We start from the raw sequence: 20911 nt of genomic DNA on the forward strand, positions 1-20911 counted from the left end.
GGTTCAGTGGGAACTTGCTATTCATCATTTTTTAATGTATTAATCAGGAATTCAAAGTAAAGTCATTGGAATTGTGTTCCAGTTCCTTGTATTGTTTAAATAATTTAAAAAATATGTTGTGGAAATGGGGATTAATTTAGTAAATGGGTGAATAACCTACCATCTGTGAAGATAACTTCAAATAATATATATGGCATTTAGAAATGAAAGAAAAGAAAACAGCAACATAATGGAATTGGTCAAACTAGTATTATAAAGCAATTCATTTGGTAATTCACTGTGAATTTTAATTTTTTATCAGATTAATTTTGCTTTTCCATTGAATGTGATGTAAATTAATGCAATAACAAAAAACTATGAAAAAATCAGTTGTGCATCACTCAAATGCTGCTCATCCATCATACACATATTTTTGTCACATATGTTATATGGCACATCTATTTGTAGTGTTGGCTTTGAATCTTAAGTATCTTGCATCTTAGTCATAACAGTTTGATGTATTTTGGGGAATACAACTATTGAAATTTTATTTCCAGCTAAATTATTTATATTATCAGCATCTAATGCATTTGCTATCTTTCTGCAAGAGAACAATTATAAGCAAGTTTCCCCATGTGCAATAAAATTAACTGGAAATGTATCTTATTTTCTGGTATCACTGTTCATGGAACTACATACATCCACAGAGCTGTGTAGGTGAATGCTTATGGCATGGTTCATTGGAATGCTATTGTATTGTATCAGTTGCATCATTGTTTCAATGTATCATAATTTCACCTCATAATTTTTTTTAATTTCAGGTCCGCCATGAAGTGAACTACCAGAATGTTGTACATAAACTTTGTAGTGATATATGTTTCTCCAAGTTTCGAATGGCCAACAATCTCACTATGAATTGCTGTGATAACTGTGGAGCTTATTGTTACAGTGGGTCAACACAATGTAGCATGCTTCAGACTGAAGGGCAGTGGAAGAAGTTCTGTGGTTCTGCTTGTTTGTCCACATTTAAACAGGTTTGTTGCCTTTTAAACCAGCAGGAAGTCTCACTTCAGTCCTCTTCCCCGCCCCCCAAAAGTGATGGCCTTGGATGAAAAGCTATGTAGATTCATCAGAACGGTACCTGGATTCTAAGGGTTAAAATATGTGGAGAAATGATAGGAAATGGGGTTGGTTTCTATTGGATTTAGGAGTTTAGTGAGTGATTTGATATAGGTTTTCATGCTGTTAATAAAATCTGTTAAGGCAGTATCTATCAATAAAGTACAGAATAATTCATTTCCAAATATGGAATTCAGATTTGCAGATATTATATTAAAATAGAGCTACTTCAAACAGCAATGAAGTTGGATACTATTTCTCACTGCAGGTAGTGATGGAACCTCTTTTCTGTAAATAAAAAACTCTCTTTGCAGATAGCATAGAGGTCGGGTCAGTTATTAATTTTAGTGAAGGAGGTATGGAGTTGTGATGAGCTATTATTTCACTGAATTGTGGAACAAGCTTGCTGAATTGGATGGCCTTCTGTGGCTTTGCAGAAACATTATAAAAATAGTTGTATGACCTTGAGAATACACACATTTGTGATGAGATTGATGTTTATATGATATTTCACTCTGGTATTTAAAGCAGCTTTTTAGGAATATAATTAACTTTGATTCAGAAGATATTAGATTGGTGCATAAGGACATTTCATATGAATATAATGCCTTTGCATGGGTAATGTAAGTTGAGCCCCAAATCAAATAATAAATATTTTTCAAACTTCAGAATGTAGCACTTTCAAAGTACCTCTGTTGGTGCTAGCATCTTGGTCTGGAATTGAGTCATACGAACTAGGAGTACCTAAGATTTCAATGTAATCTGCCTTGAGTCATGATTGGTTATAGCGCCACTTCTTTTTGGAGGTTAGAATTGATTAACGTATCTGTTGCCGATTGTTACCCATTGACTTTTAAAGTGTTTGTAAAAGGCCAGATGAGGACTGATTAGACATGAATGTGAAACTGCTAAGGATCATTGGCTAGCTTGCACAATTTCAGCTGACCAAAAAGTCATGGCCACTTAGCTGAGATACTGAGGTCATAATGCTGTAAACCTGCTTTAGGAAGTGAGGAATAAAAAAGCTGGTTTGAAATTAGAACTTGAGATATGGTTGTTCACTGTGAAGAGCTGCACAAATACTGATTTTATCAGCTTGAGGAAATATTTCATTGATAAGATGTTAATGATACAGGCAGAAAGTTGGTTAACTCTCATCTCTTCTTCATAACTCCCCTGATTCCCTGTACTCCTTTCTAAATCCCAAACCCATTGGATTGTTGGTGTCTTTTTCAGTGCTTAAAATGCTGTTTGTTGAGTGGCTTCCCTTTACTGTTATTTTGTGGGGTTTTTCCCCCTGCACTTAATGCTATTTATTCTTGCAACAGAAATATTCAAAGATTACTTCCTGCACCTGGTGCAAATCGCTGAGGACATCTGCTGAAATGATTGAAAACATAAATTCTATTGGAAAACCTGAACTCTTTTGCTCAGTTAACTGCCTTTCAGCCTATCGAGTGCAAATGGTAACTACGCAAGGTAGTGGTATAATTTCTTTAAATATTGATGCAAGTTTTATGAAGTCTTCATTTTTTGTGTATTTGGGGCACCTCAAGATAAAGTGTATGATGAAAACCAACGGTTTTGAAGTGAAAAGCCGTGATAATCTTTGTGAATTTAGGCTTGGGCTGAGCCACGATTGTATCATGCACCAGAATGCATAACGCTACCTGCTTGAGTGAACCATCCTTCAGTGGAACTATTTTTTTGGGGGGTGGGGGCAAATTTAATTGAATTCTCTCTCCTGAGAGGATATAAACCTTGTTTATATAAAAAGGTTATGTATAAAAACCTTGTTATCCAGTATATAAACCTTGCAAAAAGAATAGAACTAACAAATTACAAAAATGATCATGTTTCTGAGTGAGTTTCTTTTTACTTCAGGGTTTCTGCTAATCCCATTTGAAAGTACGTGGGTTCTTGCTGCTATTTTCAGCTTCAGTTTAAACGGCTTCATACCTAATACTAAACTTTTAATATAACACCAATGCAGCAACCATATTTACTGTTATTTATTTTGTTTAAATACAGCACTATACAATAGGTCAATGTTTAATTTGGTTTGGATACATGCATCTGTTATCAAACTTTTGTTAAAATAATTATTGTATGTTTTATGTTCTTATAACTATTGGGCATAGTTGGAAGTAAATGTGGCATTAGATTTAGTATGATAACTTGTTTGACTTGTAGTTTGGAACACTTTAGCCTCGTTAATGTATATGCAATTGTATCCTTTGTTTTAGGCAATTATATGTTGATAATTTAGCAGTAATGGACGTGTGACTTTTTAATATTCAATTAGGTACTAGCGTTCAATGCAACTACTGTAAAGTGACAATGATACCCCAGTACCACCTTGCTATGTCTGATGGCAGTATTCGGAACTTCTGCAGTTATAATTGTGTGGCTTCATTTCAGGTGAGATTTTTGCACAATAATTTTTTCAACTACGCTAAAACATTTTAAAGATCAATTTTTGTTACTGAAAGTCCCCATCTCAACAACTGAGCAACACAACTTGCAGGATTTGTTAGCACTAGAATTATGTGCATGTTTTAAGAAGCTAATATTATTTTTGATTTTACTGTTATAAATGGGAAAAATGAAAAGGCTTGTTAAAGTGGAAAGAATAATGGTCAAATAAATGAAAGCAGACAAAGTCATGGTCTTGGCACCATGTTTGGCACAGACATTCTGGGCCGGAGGGGCCTTTCTTATGCTGCACTGTTCGATGTAATATTTTAGAAGCATGCCCATGATCCTATTCTCAATTTTGGTTTATATATTTTATTCCAGAAAACTGTCCTAATGTTCAGTGCCAGCAAACACACCTGAATGTGCATGGGGCTGAGTAACATTTTAGCTTCTCACTACTTTGAATTGTGTGTGCCTCTCTTAAATTATAGCTGCTTGAAGTAAGTTTGCATTGGGGTGGCACAGTCGTACAGCAGTAGTTTCTGCCTTGCAGCACCAGAGACCCGGGTTTGATCCTGACCACAGGTGCTGACTGTACAGAGTTTGTATGTTCTTCCTGTGACAATGTGCGTTTGCTCCAGTTTCCTCCCACACTCCAAGAACGTACAGGTTTTTAGGGTAATTGGCTTTGGTAAAAATTCTAAATTGTCCCAAGTATTTAGGATAGTGCTAGTGTAAGGGGTGGTCGGCGCTGGTCGGCGTGGTCTCGTTGGGCTGAAGGATCCATGCTGTATCTCTAAAGTAAACTGAAGTAAAATGTCAATGTATGAAATGGTTAAGTGGTGAGCCATGAATAAGAAACCAGACTGTTGGGAGAGTTGCACAATTTGTATTTTGTTACAACAGAGAGCTGTAATTGGTCAGAGATGTAGGCTGTTAGCTCAGATAAATTAGGAAGTTCGGCATGCCTGGTCTAATAAGGGGTTTGCTTTCATATTAAATGGTAGTGCCTGGATGATTTAAATAATTAATTTGAATTATAAATGTTCCTTAATTTACACAGCCCTTATTGTTTAATCATGCATTTAATTTGAGCTAAAATTAATGCCAGAAATATTCTTGTCAGGCAAAGTTTTGGGAGAGAGTAACTGTTAGCATTTCATTTAGTGACCTTTCATCAGATCATATCATATCATATCATATATATACAGCCGGAAACAGGCCTTTTCGGCCCTCCAAGTCCGTGCCGCCCAGCGATCCCCGTACATTAACACTATCCTATACCCACTAGGGACAATTTTTACATTTACCCAGCCAATTAACCTACATACCTGTACGTCTTTGGAGTGTGGGAGGAAACCGAAGATCTCGGAGAAAACCCACGCCTCAAATTCTCTGACCATTACAAGTTATGGTTGCTTACAATTGCTGACATAAACAGAGATTATGAAGCTATCTGAATAATCTGGAGATCCAGGCATTGCTATTGTTTAGTGACTACCCCCAACTGTTTAGTGAACTTGGCAGAGAGCCTATTTTGTGAGCTATGATTCCCTACAACAGATGGTACAACAACATGATTTGCTGGGCTACTTTAAAAGGGCAGATTTATTATGTAAGTTGCACATACAGTGCCCTCCATAATGTTTGGGACAAAGACCCATCATTTATTTATTTGCCTCTGTACTCCACAATTTGAGATTTGCAATAGAAAAAATCACGTGGTTAAAATGCACATTGTCAGATTTTGTTAAAGGGTATTTTTATACATTTTGGTTTCACTATGTAGAAATTACAGCTGAGTTTATAGAGAGTCTCCCCATTTCAGGGCACCATAATGTTTGGGACACATAGGTGTTTGTAATTGCTCAGATGTGTTTAAATGCCTCCTTCATGCAGGTATAAGAACTGCAAGTGATTTTTTTTCTTTCTATTACAAATCTCAAAATGTGGAGTACAGAGGCAAATAAATGAATGATGGATCTTTGTCCCAAATATTATGGAGATGTAGATCAAAATAGGTGGAAATTATAGTTTATTGTGTAAGGGACGATAATGATTCACTTAGCTGTTTGTTGCTGCTTTTGTTAAAAGATAATTTTCTTGACCTTATGCCATGATGGGAATTTAATTTATTTTCTATTGATCCACAAGAAGTAAAGTTGTGCTCTTGATGCTGGATACTCCTGCATCCAATTAATCATAGACACTCAAACTTTTTCCCAGGGTGTAAATGTCCAACACTGGAGGGCAATAAGGTGAGAGGGGAAGTTTAATGGCAATGTCAAGTCAAGTCAATTTATTTGTATAGCACATTTAAAAACAACCCACGTTGACCAAAGTGCTGCACATCTGACCAGGAAAAAAAAGAAACATACAGTGGCAGGCAGCCAAACACAACGGCGCGGCCATCTTGAACAAAATGTTAATTCAATCACCCACAGTCCAACAATAAAAGCACTAAACAGGCACCCAAAATTACCCAACCCCAAAAACCCCCCAAAACACAGTCCAACAATAAAAGCATTAAATAGGCATTCAAATCACACACCCCAAAACCCCCAAAAACACAGTCCAACAATAAAAGCATCAAACAGGCACTCAAACCACCCAACCCCAAAAACACACAAAAAAGAAACATCCATCAAAGAAACATCCATCACAGTGAGTCTCCTCCAGTCCTCTCTCTCCTCACTGTGATGGAAGGCCACAAGTGCAGGGCAATATTTTACGGAGAGAGAAGTGGGGGCCTGAGACAAATTGCCAGGGGTGGTGGTGGAGGCAGAAACGATAGTGGTTTTTAAGAGTTTTTGGATAGGCAATTGGGAGTGCAGGGAACAGAGGAATATGGATCATGTGCAGGCAGATGAGATCAGTTTACCTTGGCATCATGTTCGGCACACACATCTCCGTTAAACTTTCCCCCTCTCACCCTCCAGTGTGGGCCAAAGGTCCTGTTCCTGCACTGTAATGTTCTGTGTTCCAAATGATATCAACTAGCGATGCACTCTGAAGAAGGGTCTCGACCCGAAACGTTACCCATTCCTTCTCTCCCGAGATGCTGCCTGACCCGCTGAGTTACTCCAGCATTTTGTGTCTACCTTCAACTAGCGACGCAGTTTAAGTTTATACAATCCAGCAAGTGTAAAAGTGGTCAAAATAATCTTTCACATGTGGATCAGGCTATGGGTGTAGTGAGTCAGTCCCTTAACTGCTGTTCAGTAAGATCAAACTGCTGCAGTCTTATCTCAACACTATTTACCCACTCTTTTTATGCTTCTGGAATCCCTTGAATTTCTATTGATCTCTGACATGAAAATATTCAATATCGTCACCTTCACAGCTCCCTTGGGTAGAAAATTCCAAAGATTCATTTATCTGTTAATGTTGAATTTTAAACAATATCAGATGTAACAAAAGGCATTTATTTTAATGAGTCTTTCTGGCAATTCTCAAATGGTTAAATCGTCTAATTTCCAGTATTTACAAACAAAACCTTGTCTTGATCAATGAGATGTTGCAACATTGTGCAGTTAGTAGAAGTTTGCAACAGTTCCTACCTTTTTGGTTATCTCTTAAGTTGAAAATTTGTTTGCAGACCTGATGGTATTTATCGAGAGCAATTTTTACAATGAATTATGGGTGTCATGAGAGAAGGATGTCACAGCAGTTCGAGCACTATGACAAAATATTTTTATTGTTGCCAACCCCTTCACCCCTAAAATATTCAAACTTTACAGCAGAGATTTTATGTGATTGATGGGATAAACAATTGTGACTATCTCAATAAATATTATTTATTTAGAGCAAATGCTGAGGATGTTTGCAAGTTAATGTTTTTCTTTTGCTGACAGGGATTATTCAGTCAGGCTACTCCAGGCTCTCAAACTGTTGTACCCTTGTCGCAGGGTCAGGTAACAGTAAACATTCCATCAACCACTTCGGTGGTGTCTGGTGCTGCCGTAGTCTCTTCCTCTGTCACCACATCAGCGGCAGCAGGGTTACAGAGGCTTGCCCAATCCCTGCAGGTGACAGTGGGCCAGACACTTATCAGGTTAAAATGTCAGTATTGCCAGCGGTTGTTCTCTTCTAAGCCCGAGCTTCTTGAGTACAAGGTAAGGATTTCTGATATATTATGATTTTATTCCCGTACAATGTTTGAGTGCACTTTGCAAGAGGAAACCCCAATATTAGAATTTTCAGAAGTTGTATTTACGCAAGCATTTTTTTTGCTTTTTGAGTGTACTGGATCTTTTTGAAGTATTATTTGAAGTAATGATTGTTTTCATTGCCTGAGAGTTTTCAGACTTTTCTCAACTTTTCAAGTGTACATATCCCTCGTTTCTCCATTTCAAAATTTTATAGAAACTTGGCTGCTGCAATTAATTGCCAAGTTTGGCTCCAGTTGCAGGCACTTGACCATGCTATAAATTCTTCTTAGTTGAAACAGGGAAAATATGATTATAGCAACAATGGCAGGCATCTGAACTGAAGAAGGAACTATCCTTAATTTATTTCTATTCACTTAATTCTGTCAGGAGCAGTTTCTAATAGTGATTTGCAGGAATTGCTTATTTATTGCTTTTGTTTCTGACCCCCTCAAGTCATTATGTAGAAACGAAGAACTGTAGATACTGGTTAATACACAAAAGGACACAGTGCTGGAGTTGCCTCCCTCTGGCTTCACGATCCACTACTCTTAACCTGTCTCTCACCTACTATTCTTGTATCTGGTGTTTGTTCCAACCTTCTGTCAAAAAGAAATCCTCGCCTGTGTTGACCTATTACCTGCCACGCTTTATCCTGCCTCTCCCCTTATCCAGATTTCTTTTCACCCCTACAATCAGTTTGAAGAAGGGTCTCAACTCGAAACATCACCCATCCATGTTCTTTAGAGATGCTGCCTAACCTGCTGAATTGCTCTGGCACTTTGTGTTCCAAGTTGTTCGTTGTTTGGGGCTTTGTTCTAAAAATGTTCACAATATTACAAATCAGAGTATGTTTGCAGAGTATGTATACGTACTATTCCAAAGGATAGTATGTAGAGTCTGCCTACATTTTAAACTTCATTCACAAATTTGAGCTAGTTTAATTGTTTCAAATTAAGTGCACCAAAGTTAAAAATTGATTCAAAGAACAGAATGACCTTTTCTGGGATTGTCAATATAAATTTGTTGGTGAAATAGACTTGGGGTGAAGAATTAATTTTGTTCTTAAATATGTTTTGTTGGAGCAAGGATGGTTAACAGGATAGAGTCATAGTCACACAGAGTGAAAATAAGCCCTTCGGCCCAACTTGCACATGCCGTCCAACATGCCCCACCTACACCATTTTCTGGTTTTCTTTCACAGAATCCTAGAATTGCTAGAATCCGCTTTAAAACCTACTTGAAATAAGTGGAGGCAAAATGTATAAATTGCTTCTTAAGTGCATATTGAGTAAATATTTATAAGGATATGAGCAATGATGTTTGCAGCTATGTGTAGACCTCTTTCAGATAAGATATGTTGAATCATATGGTGACTACTAGTGCTGTAAAACTATTTTATCACTTTAACTCTGTCATTTTGAACCTGTCTTCTATTATTCTGCATTGTTATAAAATTAAATTGAAATTTAAACTCCAAGATTAGTTAAATTTTCAGGTAAGGGACTTATCTTTTTAGAATTGCATTTGCTAAACGATTTTTTGTTTGAATCCTCTTTATTGTAATGTTTTACAAAAATGTTTTACTGGTAAAATTACTTGGAGCAGTGCAATAAAACAAACATGATGCATTTATTTGATAGCTTTTTCTCTCATTCTTGCTTACCTTTCTTCCCCAGGGGAAAATGGTTCAATTCTGTGGAAAATCTTGCTGTGATGAGTTTAAGCGGATCAACTCTGTGGTTGCAAAATGTGAATACTGTCGAATCGAAAGAATTGTCAAGGAGACTGTAAAGTTTTCAAGTGTTGACAAGTCATTCTGCAGTGAAGGTAATGGATGCGCTTTGACATAGTTTGTAGAAGAACAATGTGTCTTCCCACCCCACTGCCTCAATTTATGTAAATAATAATTTCTGAACCGGTTCTGTGATTTCTATTAAAGCCACAGATATGTGAGTAAAGAGCAATCGCCATGTTTAATTCATCAACTATGTTTTTGAAACATTTCATAATTTATATTTCATAATTTACCTAATTATAAAAGAGATAATTTTCCTCGATAAAATGGCAGGGGTAAAATTGTGGAGAATCTGGCAAATTGCTGACATAATGTGCATTTAAATATGATTTTCAAATAACACTGGTATAAAACCAATTGTTTTGCGAAAGGAATGACCTTTATTTTACATGTTGTTGAGTAGAAGCACCTCTATAATTCACAACTCTAAAGAATGGTACATAAAAAGGAAAAATATACCCAAGGTTTAGTTACAAAAATATGATATCAGTATTGGGGACTGCCCAGCCACAAAGCAAGATACTGGTTATAAAGTTTTATGATATTGATTAGAATAGTCATGGGCATGGAAGCAGGACCCACAGCCCACACAGTCTGTGCTGGCCATCAAACACCCACTTACACTAATTGTATTTTATCCATACCATGTTATTCAGTTATAGAAGTGTAACCATTTCCATAAGTCATACGGAGTGTCACATTGGACAGAGGATTTACCCACCAAGTCAAAATGGCATCCCAAAACTGATGCAGAATGTTGATTCATGTAATTTACAGCTCTTGCACGTTTGAGCCATAATTATGGGAGGGAGGAATAAAACTGTGCCAAAGCAAGTAGAGGATTGAGATCCAACAAAAAGGCAATGGGTTTGTTTTGATTTTGGGGGTAAAGATTTAACTTTATTTTATGACTTCTCTTCAATTACCCTACAATTTCTCTTGTTTGCAGGCTGCAAGCATCTTTACAAGCATGAATTGGCGAAACGTTGGGGACTTCATTGCAAATCTTGTAGTTCCTGTTCACAGTCTTCTAAACGTCTGCTTAATCAACAGTTTGGAGGAAAAATAGAGGAGTTCTGCAGTGAAGAATGTTTGTCCAGATTTACTGTTGTGTTTTATCAGGTACACACCTTCAATCAGCCAGCTATTATTAAACAAATCAAAATTGGTTTGGAACTTTGCTGCTTCCATTTCAATTATTATTTGCCTGATAAAATATAGACTAAACCTTTTTGAGTCCATTGAAATCTTTTCGGAGTTAAATTGTTGAGAATTGGGTAATTTGTGACATCACGAGACTGATGTAAATGGATGGAGAACTATCTCCAGATCTTATTTAAACTCACTCCAGTTAGATTGAAGTGAAGTTATCCAATAATTCATTCGACTTTCAGAAGTATTCCAGAAAAAAAAAATCTTTTTGGCGTATGACTGTGCTTGGAATTTGAATGGGATACCAGAATTTTATGATACTTTTAATATCATTTAAAAATTAAACATTTTCTTCTGTTTCTGTTTCTGATTTCTGCTGCACAACCGCCAACAGCTGGGCTGTCTATTTATTGATACTATAACAGATACTAGGTACTGATAGCCAGTGATTCAAAGGTTTGGATGAATAATAAATTGACCCAAATCCAAATGCTATAATTGAAGTGGAATTTCAATTCAGTTACCCATCTAGCATTTGGAAGAACAGCTGTCACTACTAGTAATAGCTAGAAAAGCCACCATTTTGCCATTCTAATCCATTCTGGCCAACATGTGACTCCAGACCGATGGTATGTAGTTGACTCTTAAATGTCTTCTAAAATAGCTTAGAAAGCCACTCAGTTACACCATGACTGCCACATTCAAATAGGGATAGAATAATAACAAAATAATGACAGAGAGAGCATGTGGCTTCAATCTTGGCATCCAACTCAGACGTGGCAAAGTTGCTTCCTGCTCGGCTTACTTTACACCGACTTCCTCTCAGGTTTCGGACCTGAGCGAGTTGTCACACAGACTAGCAGCCTGATAAAGAATTTGTATCTCGGCACCATGCTGTATGGATAATGTGTCAGACTCCTTCATCGCAATCCCTGCAGACATGTTCACCAGCAAGACAGATTCCGTAGAGGTAGCAGTGCAATGGTGTTCAGGCAGGACCAAGCAGCAATTGTTAATGGGAAGAGAAAAATACCCACATCTTCCTTGCTAGTGAAGCCCAGTATGCGAGTGCCAAAGATGAGGCTGAAACATTAACAACCATGTTTGAGCCTGAAATGCCAAATGGATGAATCCATCTTGTGATGTCCCAACATCAGAAAAGCAAGTATTCGGCAAGCTTGATTCATTAAGGAGCGATTAAAAGGTAGCTGAGAGGACGGGATACAGTAAAGGCTTTGCGACCAGACCTGTGGGGCGACACAGTGGTGCAGTGGGTAGAGCTGCTGCCTCAACACCAGAGACCCAAGTTCAATTCTGACCCTAGGTGTTGTATGTCTGTGTGGAGTTTCTATGCTCTCCCTGTTTCCGCATGGTTTTTTTTCTGGACGCTCCAATTTCCTCTCGCATCCCAAAGATGTGCAGATTTGTGGGTTGCTTGGCCCTTTGTTAAATTGCCCCATGTGTGCAAGGATTGGTGCAAAGGAGGGATAACAGAACCAGTGTGAATGGATGATTGATGGTCGGTGGGTCATCGGGCCTGTTTCCATGCTGAATCTCTAAACTAAACAAAAACTCAACTGCATGACTCAAGACCTGTGCTCCAGAACCAGCCACATCTCTAAGTTTCATGATGATGGCATAATGTTTAATTCCATTTGCAGCAGCTCAGAATGAATCAGCCTAAATATGTTTGCAGCAAGACTTAGATGACATTTGAGCATAGGCTGATAAGTGGTAAATAAAGTATGTGCACAGAAGAACACTAACAAGAGACAGTCTAAACATCTATCCTTAACATTTGGTGATAGTATCTTGATGATTATCATTGACCAAAAGCTCATTTGGATCAGTCACATAAATACTGTGGTTAATCCTGCCTTAATTGAACCATCTGACATCTCAAAACTTTCCCACCATATTCAATATACAAGTCAGGAAGGAACATGATGGAATATTCTCCACCTGCCTGGCTCAGTGCAGTCCAAGAACGGTAGCACAATCCAGGATAAAGTAGCTTGCATAAAGGGGCAACCCATCTGCCACTTAAACATTAATTCCCTTCATCACCTGCACACAATGGCAGCAGTGTGTACCAAATATAGTTATTTGTCTCGTCTCTGCCAACATTACCCCCCTAACCAATGATATCTTCGCCCAGCAGGGATAAGGGCAGAAAGTGTGTGGGAGAAGCACCACCTTTGGTGTTCTTTCTAATTCACAGACCATGTTAACTTGGAAATGAATCGATCTAAATCCTAGAACTTGTTTCACAAAAACATTGATAGTACCATCAAAAGAAAGTGGTTAAAGATGATTGTCCACCATCATGTTCTGAAGGCTATTTAAGGATGGGCAATAAACATTAACTATTAAGGAATCTAAACTAAAATCAACTCCCATTGAGTTATGCTGAGTCTGGTCAAATGTCTTTCAGCACTGTGATTATGGTAACAATCTATACTGCCTGACCTGCAGACTATTTGCACTATTTTCTTTTTTTGCTTTTGAATTTCCAGCGATGAATATTTTTCTTCAGTAATTTTACTTTATTCTTTTGAACCATGCTAACACTAGGTGGCACTCCTGTTACTGCAGTTTTTGTCTTACCATCTACTTGGCACTGCAGAGAGAATAATTGCATTTTACTTAAGATGAAAGAAAAATACAACTTAATCTTTAAAAAAATCCTAGAATCCCACAGAATAACAGTTATAAGAGGCAAGTGGTTTAGATTTTGGGTTTTACTCTAACTTTTACTGACACCACTAATTACCACAGTAAATCTAGAATAAACATAGTTACATGTTGTATCAAAGCTTTACCACAAGAGGGTATAAAATCTGCCAGATCTTTACTCTGTAACTTTTATTGCCAAAAATTCAGCAGTCAACATTTTTAAAAACATTACACTAGGTTTGAAGGAAAAGGTTATTTTGTTTTCTACATTACTTTAAATTTCATGTGGACTTTTCTGCTTGAGACGTTTAATTGGCTGGGGAATGACACCAGAATGTAGCAATGGAAATAGATAAGGAAGTAGCAGGTCACTTTTGGGTTGGAAGACAAACCAATTGGGTGCCTCAGGAATGGGTGCTGATGTCCTGGCTGCCCATATCAATGATTAGGGTATATATCAAAGTTTGCTGCTCATACCAAGTTGGATGGCAGTGTGAGAAGATGGAACAAAGAAGTTTGGGATGAGATTTGAGACTTCCGCGTTCTTGGATTTAAATGGGAAATAAGTTGTTCTCATTAGCAAATGCTTGAAGGTGGCATAGATTCAAAATGATGGGCTTAAGTATGGTCTGAGGAGATGTGAAATAAATATTCTTGTATTGCCAACACATTGAAATAAATATTCCTCAGATTGACTCTTAAGATACTGCATTTTAATTATCTTTTTGTTTGTGTCTGAATTGAATGCAAACAAATTTCAGAAACGGCACTCGATAATGATCAGGAGAACTTCAGCTAATTAATTTTTCACATCTTTTAATGTACTAACAAATTAGGAATTATGTAGATTTTGTTTCGTAGACAAAATGTGGGCAGCCAGTTTGTACATTGCTATACTCTTCAAACTGCAAATGAGTTAAATTAAAATCCAATTTCTGCTATTCAGTGGCTCCGCTTGACAAAGTATGACTTGACCACAGGTGAGATTTGTTGAGGGAAAGGCTTACAGCACTGAGGAAGCTTCCGGGCAGGGTGACCCATCTGTACGCGTAGTTCAATCTCATCTGAAAAATCACAGTATTTAGTACTGAGTTGAGATTGTGCTCAAATCCAGGAGTAATAACAGAAGTCATAAGCTTCTGATGCTACGAAACTGCTGTTAATATTTTGAGCAGTGACCTCCAAATGATATAAAACATATCTGCTGTTTTATTTACTTAAAATGGAACTGTATGTTTCAATTCTCTTTCTTATAGATGGCTAAGTGTGACTGCTGCAAGCGTCAAGGTAAACTAAATGAATCCATTAAATGGCATGGGCAAACCAATAATTTCTGTAACCTTCATTGTGTTCTGACATTCTGCAATCAACATCACCAAACAGAAATATTGCCTCAAGATGGAAAAGGTACAAAATTAAACAGCCTTATCTATGTTGTGCTTTTATTGTGAGCAATGGTGAAATACGGGAAAAATAGAAGCTGAAGGAGGTCACCTGGCCCCTTATTCACCTGCCCTGTCATTCAGTTTGATGATGACTGATCTACACTGTCCTCTATTCATTCTGAAGATGGGTCCTGACCCAAAATGTCGCTTGTCCATTTCCATCCACAGATGTTGCCTGACCTGCCGAGTTTCACCAGCACGTGGTGTTTTCTTCAAGATTTTAGCATCTGACTCCTTAAGTCTACACTGTTCTCTTCCTCTGTGCTTGTTCTCTGTGCTAGTTCCCCACAGCCCTCAATTTCCAGACATTTCAAAAACGTATTGATGTGATTGGGGCAAGTCATGCACGATACATGTGAATGGTCGGTGCATATTCCCATTGGATGAGACTTCCCGATGAGAGTGCAAAAAACAAATGTTTACCAAATGTTGATTACATATGCCTTGGCGCCCCATAAAGATGAACTTTAGACACTTCTAACCCGATATAGACAATGCAGCAGTGCATTTTTTTTAAACATTAAAAAAATAGAAGTAGAGCGTTTAGCCCTTTCAGTCTGCTCTGCCATTATGGCTGATCCTGTCACTCAACACCATATTCTTGCTCTTTCCCCTCAACCCTTGATGGCTTTTGTATCTAGAAATCTGTTTATCTCAAATATATTGAATGACTTGGTATCCTGAGTTGAAATTTCTACATTTACCAAATATTGCTCATCCCAATCCGAGATATCTCGCCATATTATCTTGAGTTGGAAACCCCTCGTTTTAGATCTCTCAGCAGGGGGAAATATCTTTCCTGCAACAAGCTTTTCGAGCCCCATCAGATTCTTCTAAAGTCAAGCGAATACCAGCCAAGTAGACGTGGGTTTTCTTTATGTACCAATCCCCATCTGCAAGGGTACAGTCTGGTGTGCCTCTTTTGCTATCTCTTTCAAGCATTTCCTTTCTTTGGTAAGGAAACCAAAACTGAACACAATATTCACAGTTCCTCTTGGTGTGATCTCGCCAGGTTGCTCGATAATTTTTGATCCTGTGCTCAAAGCCTCTTGTGATGAAAGCCAACAAGATTTGCTGTATGAACTGCTTGCAGCACCCGCATGTTTCCTTTCATTGACCAGTGTACAAGAACATCCTGCGTACTTTTGTATTTCAATATTTCGTAATGAAGCACTATTTAATTTAGTTTTTTGTTGTCACGTGTATTGAGGTACCGTGAAATTGCCCGCTATCCAGTCAACAAAAAGATTACAATCAAGCGGTCTAGAATACAGATAAAGGATACAACATTTAGGGCAAGAGGGGCGTGCTGACTAAGTACCATGTTTGGATATGAGCTTGGGTGGGATAATGGTTTTAGTGATCAGCCATGATCGCATTGAATGGCGGTGCTGGCTCGAAGGGCTGAATGGCCTACTCCTGCACCTATTGTCTATAAAAAAAAAGCAGAGCTATTGTCTATGAATAGGAGTCTGATGGAGAATAACACTTATCTGCACTGAATCTGACTTGTTTTCGACCACTCACTTGTCGAAATTGCTTTAATGTCACCTTGCATCATCCTCACATCTTGCAATTCCATCCATTTTTGATTGTAAGCAATCATAGAAATATTGCTGGTGGTTCCCTCTTCCAGTTCATTGGATGTACATTGGCCCAAACACAGTGATCCATGAATCAGTGCCTGTCAACCTGTTTTCAATCCATGGCCGTATATTACCACAAATGTCATGTTCTTCAATTGAACTCTTTGTGACCCTTTGAACAGGCTCTTCAGCACACAATGACTTTGCAAGAGGTTTATTTCAAAATAATAATAATAATAAACATTTATTTTATATAGCGCTTTTCCAAGTGCTCAAAGAAGCTTTACAAAAACAGTCATGACATAAAAACAAACAGACGAACTATCCTGACGGAGAAGCGGCGAACAAATAGCTCCAGCGTCCTCTCACGTCAGGGTCCGGCAGTAGACAATAAAGAACACAAGACACACATCCCCAACAGCTAGAATATTAACTAATCAAATGCTGTCATCCAAATTTCATTTATCTAGGGGTTGTAGACAAGGATGTCCACTATCCCCGCCTCTATTTGCCCTTATTATAGAACCACTTGCTGAGAGTATTAGATCAAATTCAGATATTCACGGCTATAACACTAAACATACAACCAATAAAATTTCTTTATATGCGGATGATGCATTAATATACATTACAAAGCCAGAAATTAGCATTCCGAATTTATTAAATCTCATAACTCAATTTGGTTCATTTTCAGGTTATAGAATTAACTGGTACAAAAGTGAAATTATGCCAATAATGGAGCATAATCCGGCCATACTTCAACAATTTCCTTTTAAAATTGCCTATGAAAAGTTTAAATATCTTGGAATTTACGTGACTAGGAAATATACTTCTTTATTTAAATTAATTTTTCCTCCTTTACTCACTAAATTACACAGAAATATCCTATTTTGGAAAACACTTCCTATATCATTAGTTGGTCGTAGTAATGCTATAAAGATGATCTTTCTCCCACAGCTACTATACTTATTTCAAGCAATTCCGATCTATCTTCCAAAAAAGTTTTTTTTAAAAATTGATTCAATTGTTACTAATTTTATTTGGGACTACAAGACTCATAGAATAAATAAAAGACATCTATGTAAGTCTAAAACTAATGGAGGAATTGCCTTACCTAACTTCTTATTTTATTATTGGGCAGTTAATATTAAAAATATAACCTGCTGGTTGGATGATTCTGATCAACAACCGGATTGGTTAAAGATGGAGAAAGAGGATTGTTTACCATTTGATATTGGTGCGATCCTCTTAGCTCCAATAAATTTAAATAAAAAAACATATGGAGGTAATCCCATTATACACAGTGTTATCCGTACCTGGAAACAATTAAATCTTACGTTAAAATTGAGTAAATTATCTGGTTTCCTTCCTATTGCGAATAACCCTTCTTTTAAACCGTCTGTCTTAGATAGAGGATTTGCTCAATGGAAAAGTTATGGAATTAAAAGGGTGGGAGATCTTTATCATAAGGGAACTTTTCTTTCTTTTCAGGATTTACAGCAGAAGTACGGATTACATGTTAATAATTATTTTAGATATTTACAGCTTAGAGATTATGTAAAATTACACATGCAAGAATATAAGTTTAGAGGTCCAGAAACACTTGATGTATGCCTGAATCGACATTATAATTCAAATAGATTAATATCCTTTATTTATAATACTCTCCTAGACACTGACATTCCGTCATCAGAATCTTATAGACGAGCATGGGAGGACGAATTGAATCAACTCATAATGCAAGATATATGGGATGAAAGTTTACAACATATACACCAATGTTCATTAAATACTAGACATTCCTTAATACAATTTAAAATAATACATCGATTACATTATTCGAAGACGAAATTAAATAGGATTTTTCCTAGTATCTCTCCTATTTGTGATAAATGTCAATTTCAAGAAGCTAATTTAACTCATATTTTCGTAACTTGTATAAAAATGCAAAATTTCTGGTTGGAGATTTTAAAAATAGTTTCTAAAGTTATCAACAAGCAATTGGATATGGATCCAAAATTAATTATATTAGGATTATCAGAACATACTACAAACTTTACAACAAGTCAGGTACATTTTCTTGATTACAGTCTAATAACTGCGAAAAAATTAATACTTAAATTTGGAAAAAACCAATAACCCCCACAATTAAAATGTGGACTACGGAAATGACAGAGACCCTGCATTTGGAAAAAATAAGATTTGCCTTAATTGACAAACCTGAGTTATTTTTTTAAAATATGGTCTCCATTTATTGAATTTTTAGAAAAGTAAATGGATTTGGCACAGGACTAAAATAAAAAATTTAAATTAAAAGTTGAAACTTGAGTTAAGGGTTGGATGTACAACTGTGGTTATTGTCTCCCGGATCTACTCCCTTTAATTTTTATAGTTATATCTTTTTTTTAATCCTCTTATTCTCTCTTCCCAATAGTTTATCGTTTTTTTGTTTTTTTTCCTTTCTTCTTTATTTTTTATTTTCTCTCTTTAAAAATTTAAAAATTGAAGCTATGTAAGAACTCTGTAACAAATGTGTCTTTTATTTCTATTTGTACATATGCTTTTCAAAAATTTAAAAAATAAAAAAAAGACACACAATTACAATTTTAACACAAACAGCCATCACAGCCGTGATAGATGAACGATAGATTGCTATTAAATTTTGAGCTTCAGTCAAATTGAATTTGAGCAAAGTTAAAATAACTAATCACAATTATATAATTTTGATATTAAAATTGAGTTGACTAAAACAATTTTTTCATCCCCATAAAAATGAAATTGTACTTAAAACAACCGATTACGAGAGGAATTTACCTGAAATGTCACACATTTAATGCAGGAAATTATGCACATTTATTAATCTCCAACACCATGTTTTAAGGTAAATTGCGCACTGTAGCTTAGTCGTCCCCTTTTCAGTGATAACAAATGAGAAGTGATCTACTGAAGAGTGTTGGTTCTCCAAAATTTGTACATCTGCACATTAGCTAACAAATCTGTAATATATTCAAATGGAAATTTAAAAAATCAACCAGCATTTAGAATTATTTGGCCACAAGAACACATTGGCAGCTACTGTCATGACGGCTTGCTAGAAGTGAGTACGATTTGTCCCCTTGCATTTCACTTCATAACATTAACATGTTATGTTTTTTTTTAATAAACTTCTGTAGATACATGTACCTTAAGTTGTGTGATTATGTAACATTAAAAGGAAATTCACTTTTTTCCTTCAACAGTAACGGTACCAAGCGTTCCCAGCAGTCAGAGGAAGGAGCCGACTCCTGTGATAGCAAATGTGATGTCGTTGGCGAATACTCCTCCAGTGCAGAATACGACTTGTTCAACAACAACTTTAAATGGTACGGAGGTTGCTGTAAACTTGAATTAATGTTTTGTCATCATGCAGCAAGAGGATTGCAATGTTGCTCAATGGTAGCAAAGAAGCACTTCCACTACCTCAGTGCATTTCTTTCTATTTGATATTTTATCATCCCTATCATTTAAAGGAAACTCAAATTGCGAACATTTGCTCAGTGGCAAATGACCTTGCTGGTCATTGCAACCATTTTTGAACAAGAAATGCACTTGACTGAGTTTCTCCTCTGCTAATGGTAATTGCCCTTCCATTGATAATGGCCCATACCACTGAGAGGAATCTTGGTTCTGATGAAAGATCACGACTCCCTCTGATGATTTCTGGTCCCCAAAAATTAGAGCTATAAGCAGGAAACTGCACAAGCATGAAATCTGAAATCGAAATAGAAAATGCTAGAAATGTTCACCAGGTCAGGCAGAGAGAAACAGAGTTAATGTTGCTGGTCTATTGAAAAGTAAGCTTTATTCCTTTTGTATAGATAATTAAAACCACACAGGATAGGATGAAATAGGTCATGAATCGATTGATAAATGTCAAAGAACTGCAGCTGGAGGAATTTGGGATACTATTTTGTGAATACTCAGCAGGTCACACGCCATTTTGCAGACAGAGTTAGCTTTTCAGATCAATCACCCTTCATGTAATCAGCTAATTACCTGAGCTGTTATACGTGGTTTTTAGTGTATTTAAATTAATTCAGGAAACTTTGATCTTCCTGCAGAACTAAGCAGATGACAGTTTTTTTTCCCTTTCTTGCAGCTGGGACTTGTACGACTTCAGGAACTGAGGTTACTGGGGAGGTAAGAAAGAAGTTTGGTTATCGTTTAATTCAACTCGAATTGTTTGCAATTAATGGTTACGTTAAGTTTCTTTGATCTCTTAATAATTTAGATCAGTACACAGACAGAACCTCTTCGATTACCATCTGCCCCACCCAAGGTTCTCAAGAATAAAGCACTCTTGTGCAAACCTATTACACAGAACAAAGCGACATCCTGTAAGCCACACACTCAGACCAAGGCTTGTCAGACAGGTAATGTGTGGATGTACATTCATGTGTACTTGTGTATATTATATTGATAGCTGCATAATAAATGCATATGATGATCACAACTAATTTGTTACGAAATAGTATTTCTAATAACCTCGCATAAACAACTCGTGTGAAGCTTCGAGTAACAGTCCATTTAATTAATACAGTTGTCACGTGT

At 36.8% G+C, this 20911-nt stretch overlaps 1 protein-coding gene across 3 annotated transcripts in view; it reads left to right on the forward strand.

The window, feature by feature from the left end:
* LOC144606891 (zinc finger MYM-type protein 4-like) overlaps positions 1-20911 on the forward strand; it is a 140820-nt gene that overhangs the window by 96209 nt on the left and 23700 nt on the right. For 2 of the 3 annotated variants that reach the window (XM_078423354.1, XM_078423356.1), the window contains 10 exons: positions 801-1013; positions 2427-2580; positions 3404-3519; positions 7371-7631; positions 9344-9494; positions 10412-10584; positions 14547-14697; positions 19561-19683; positions 20460-20500; positions 20592-20733. In XM_078423354.1, coding sequence (XP_078279480.1) covers positions 801-1013; positions 2427-2580; positions 3404-3519; positions 7371-7631; positions 9344-9494; positions 10412-10584; positions 14547-14697; positions 19561-19683; positions 20460-20500; positions 20592-20733 — 1525 coding nt within the window. The remainder of the gene's footprint in view (positions 1-800; positions 1014-2426; positions 2581-3403; positions 3520-7370; positions 7632-9343; positions 9495-10411; positions 10585-14546; positions 14698-19560; positions 19684-20459; positions 20501-20591; positions 20734-20911) is intronic. The other variant, XM_078423355.1, reaches the window with a different exon arrangement.

The sequence above is a fragment of the Rhinoraja longicauda genome, chromosome 27 (genome assembly GCF_053455715.1).
Source record: "Rhinoraja longicauda isolate Sanriku21f chromosome 27, sRhiLon1.1, whole genome shotgun sequence".
Taxonomy (NCBI): Eukaryota; Metazoa; Chordata; class Chondrichthyes; order Rajiformes; family Arhynchobatidae; genus Rhinoraja; species Rhinoraja longicauda.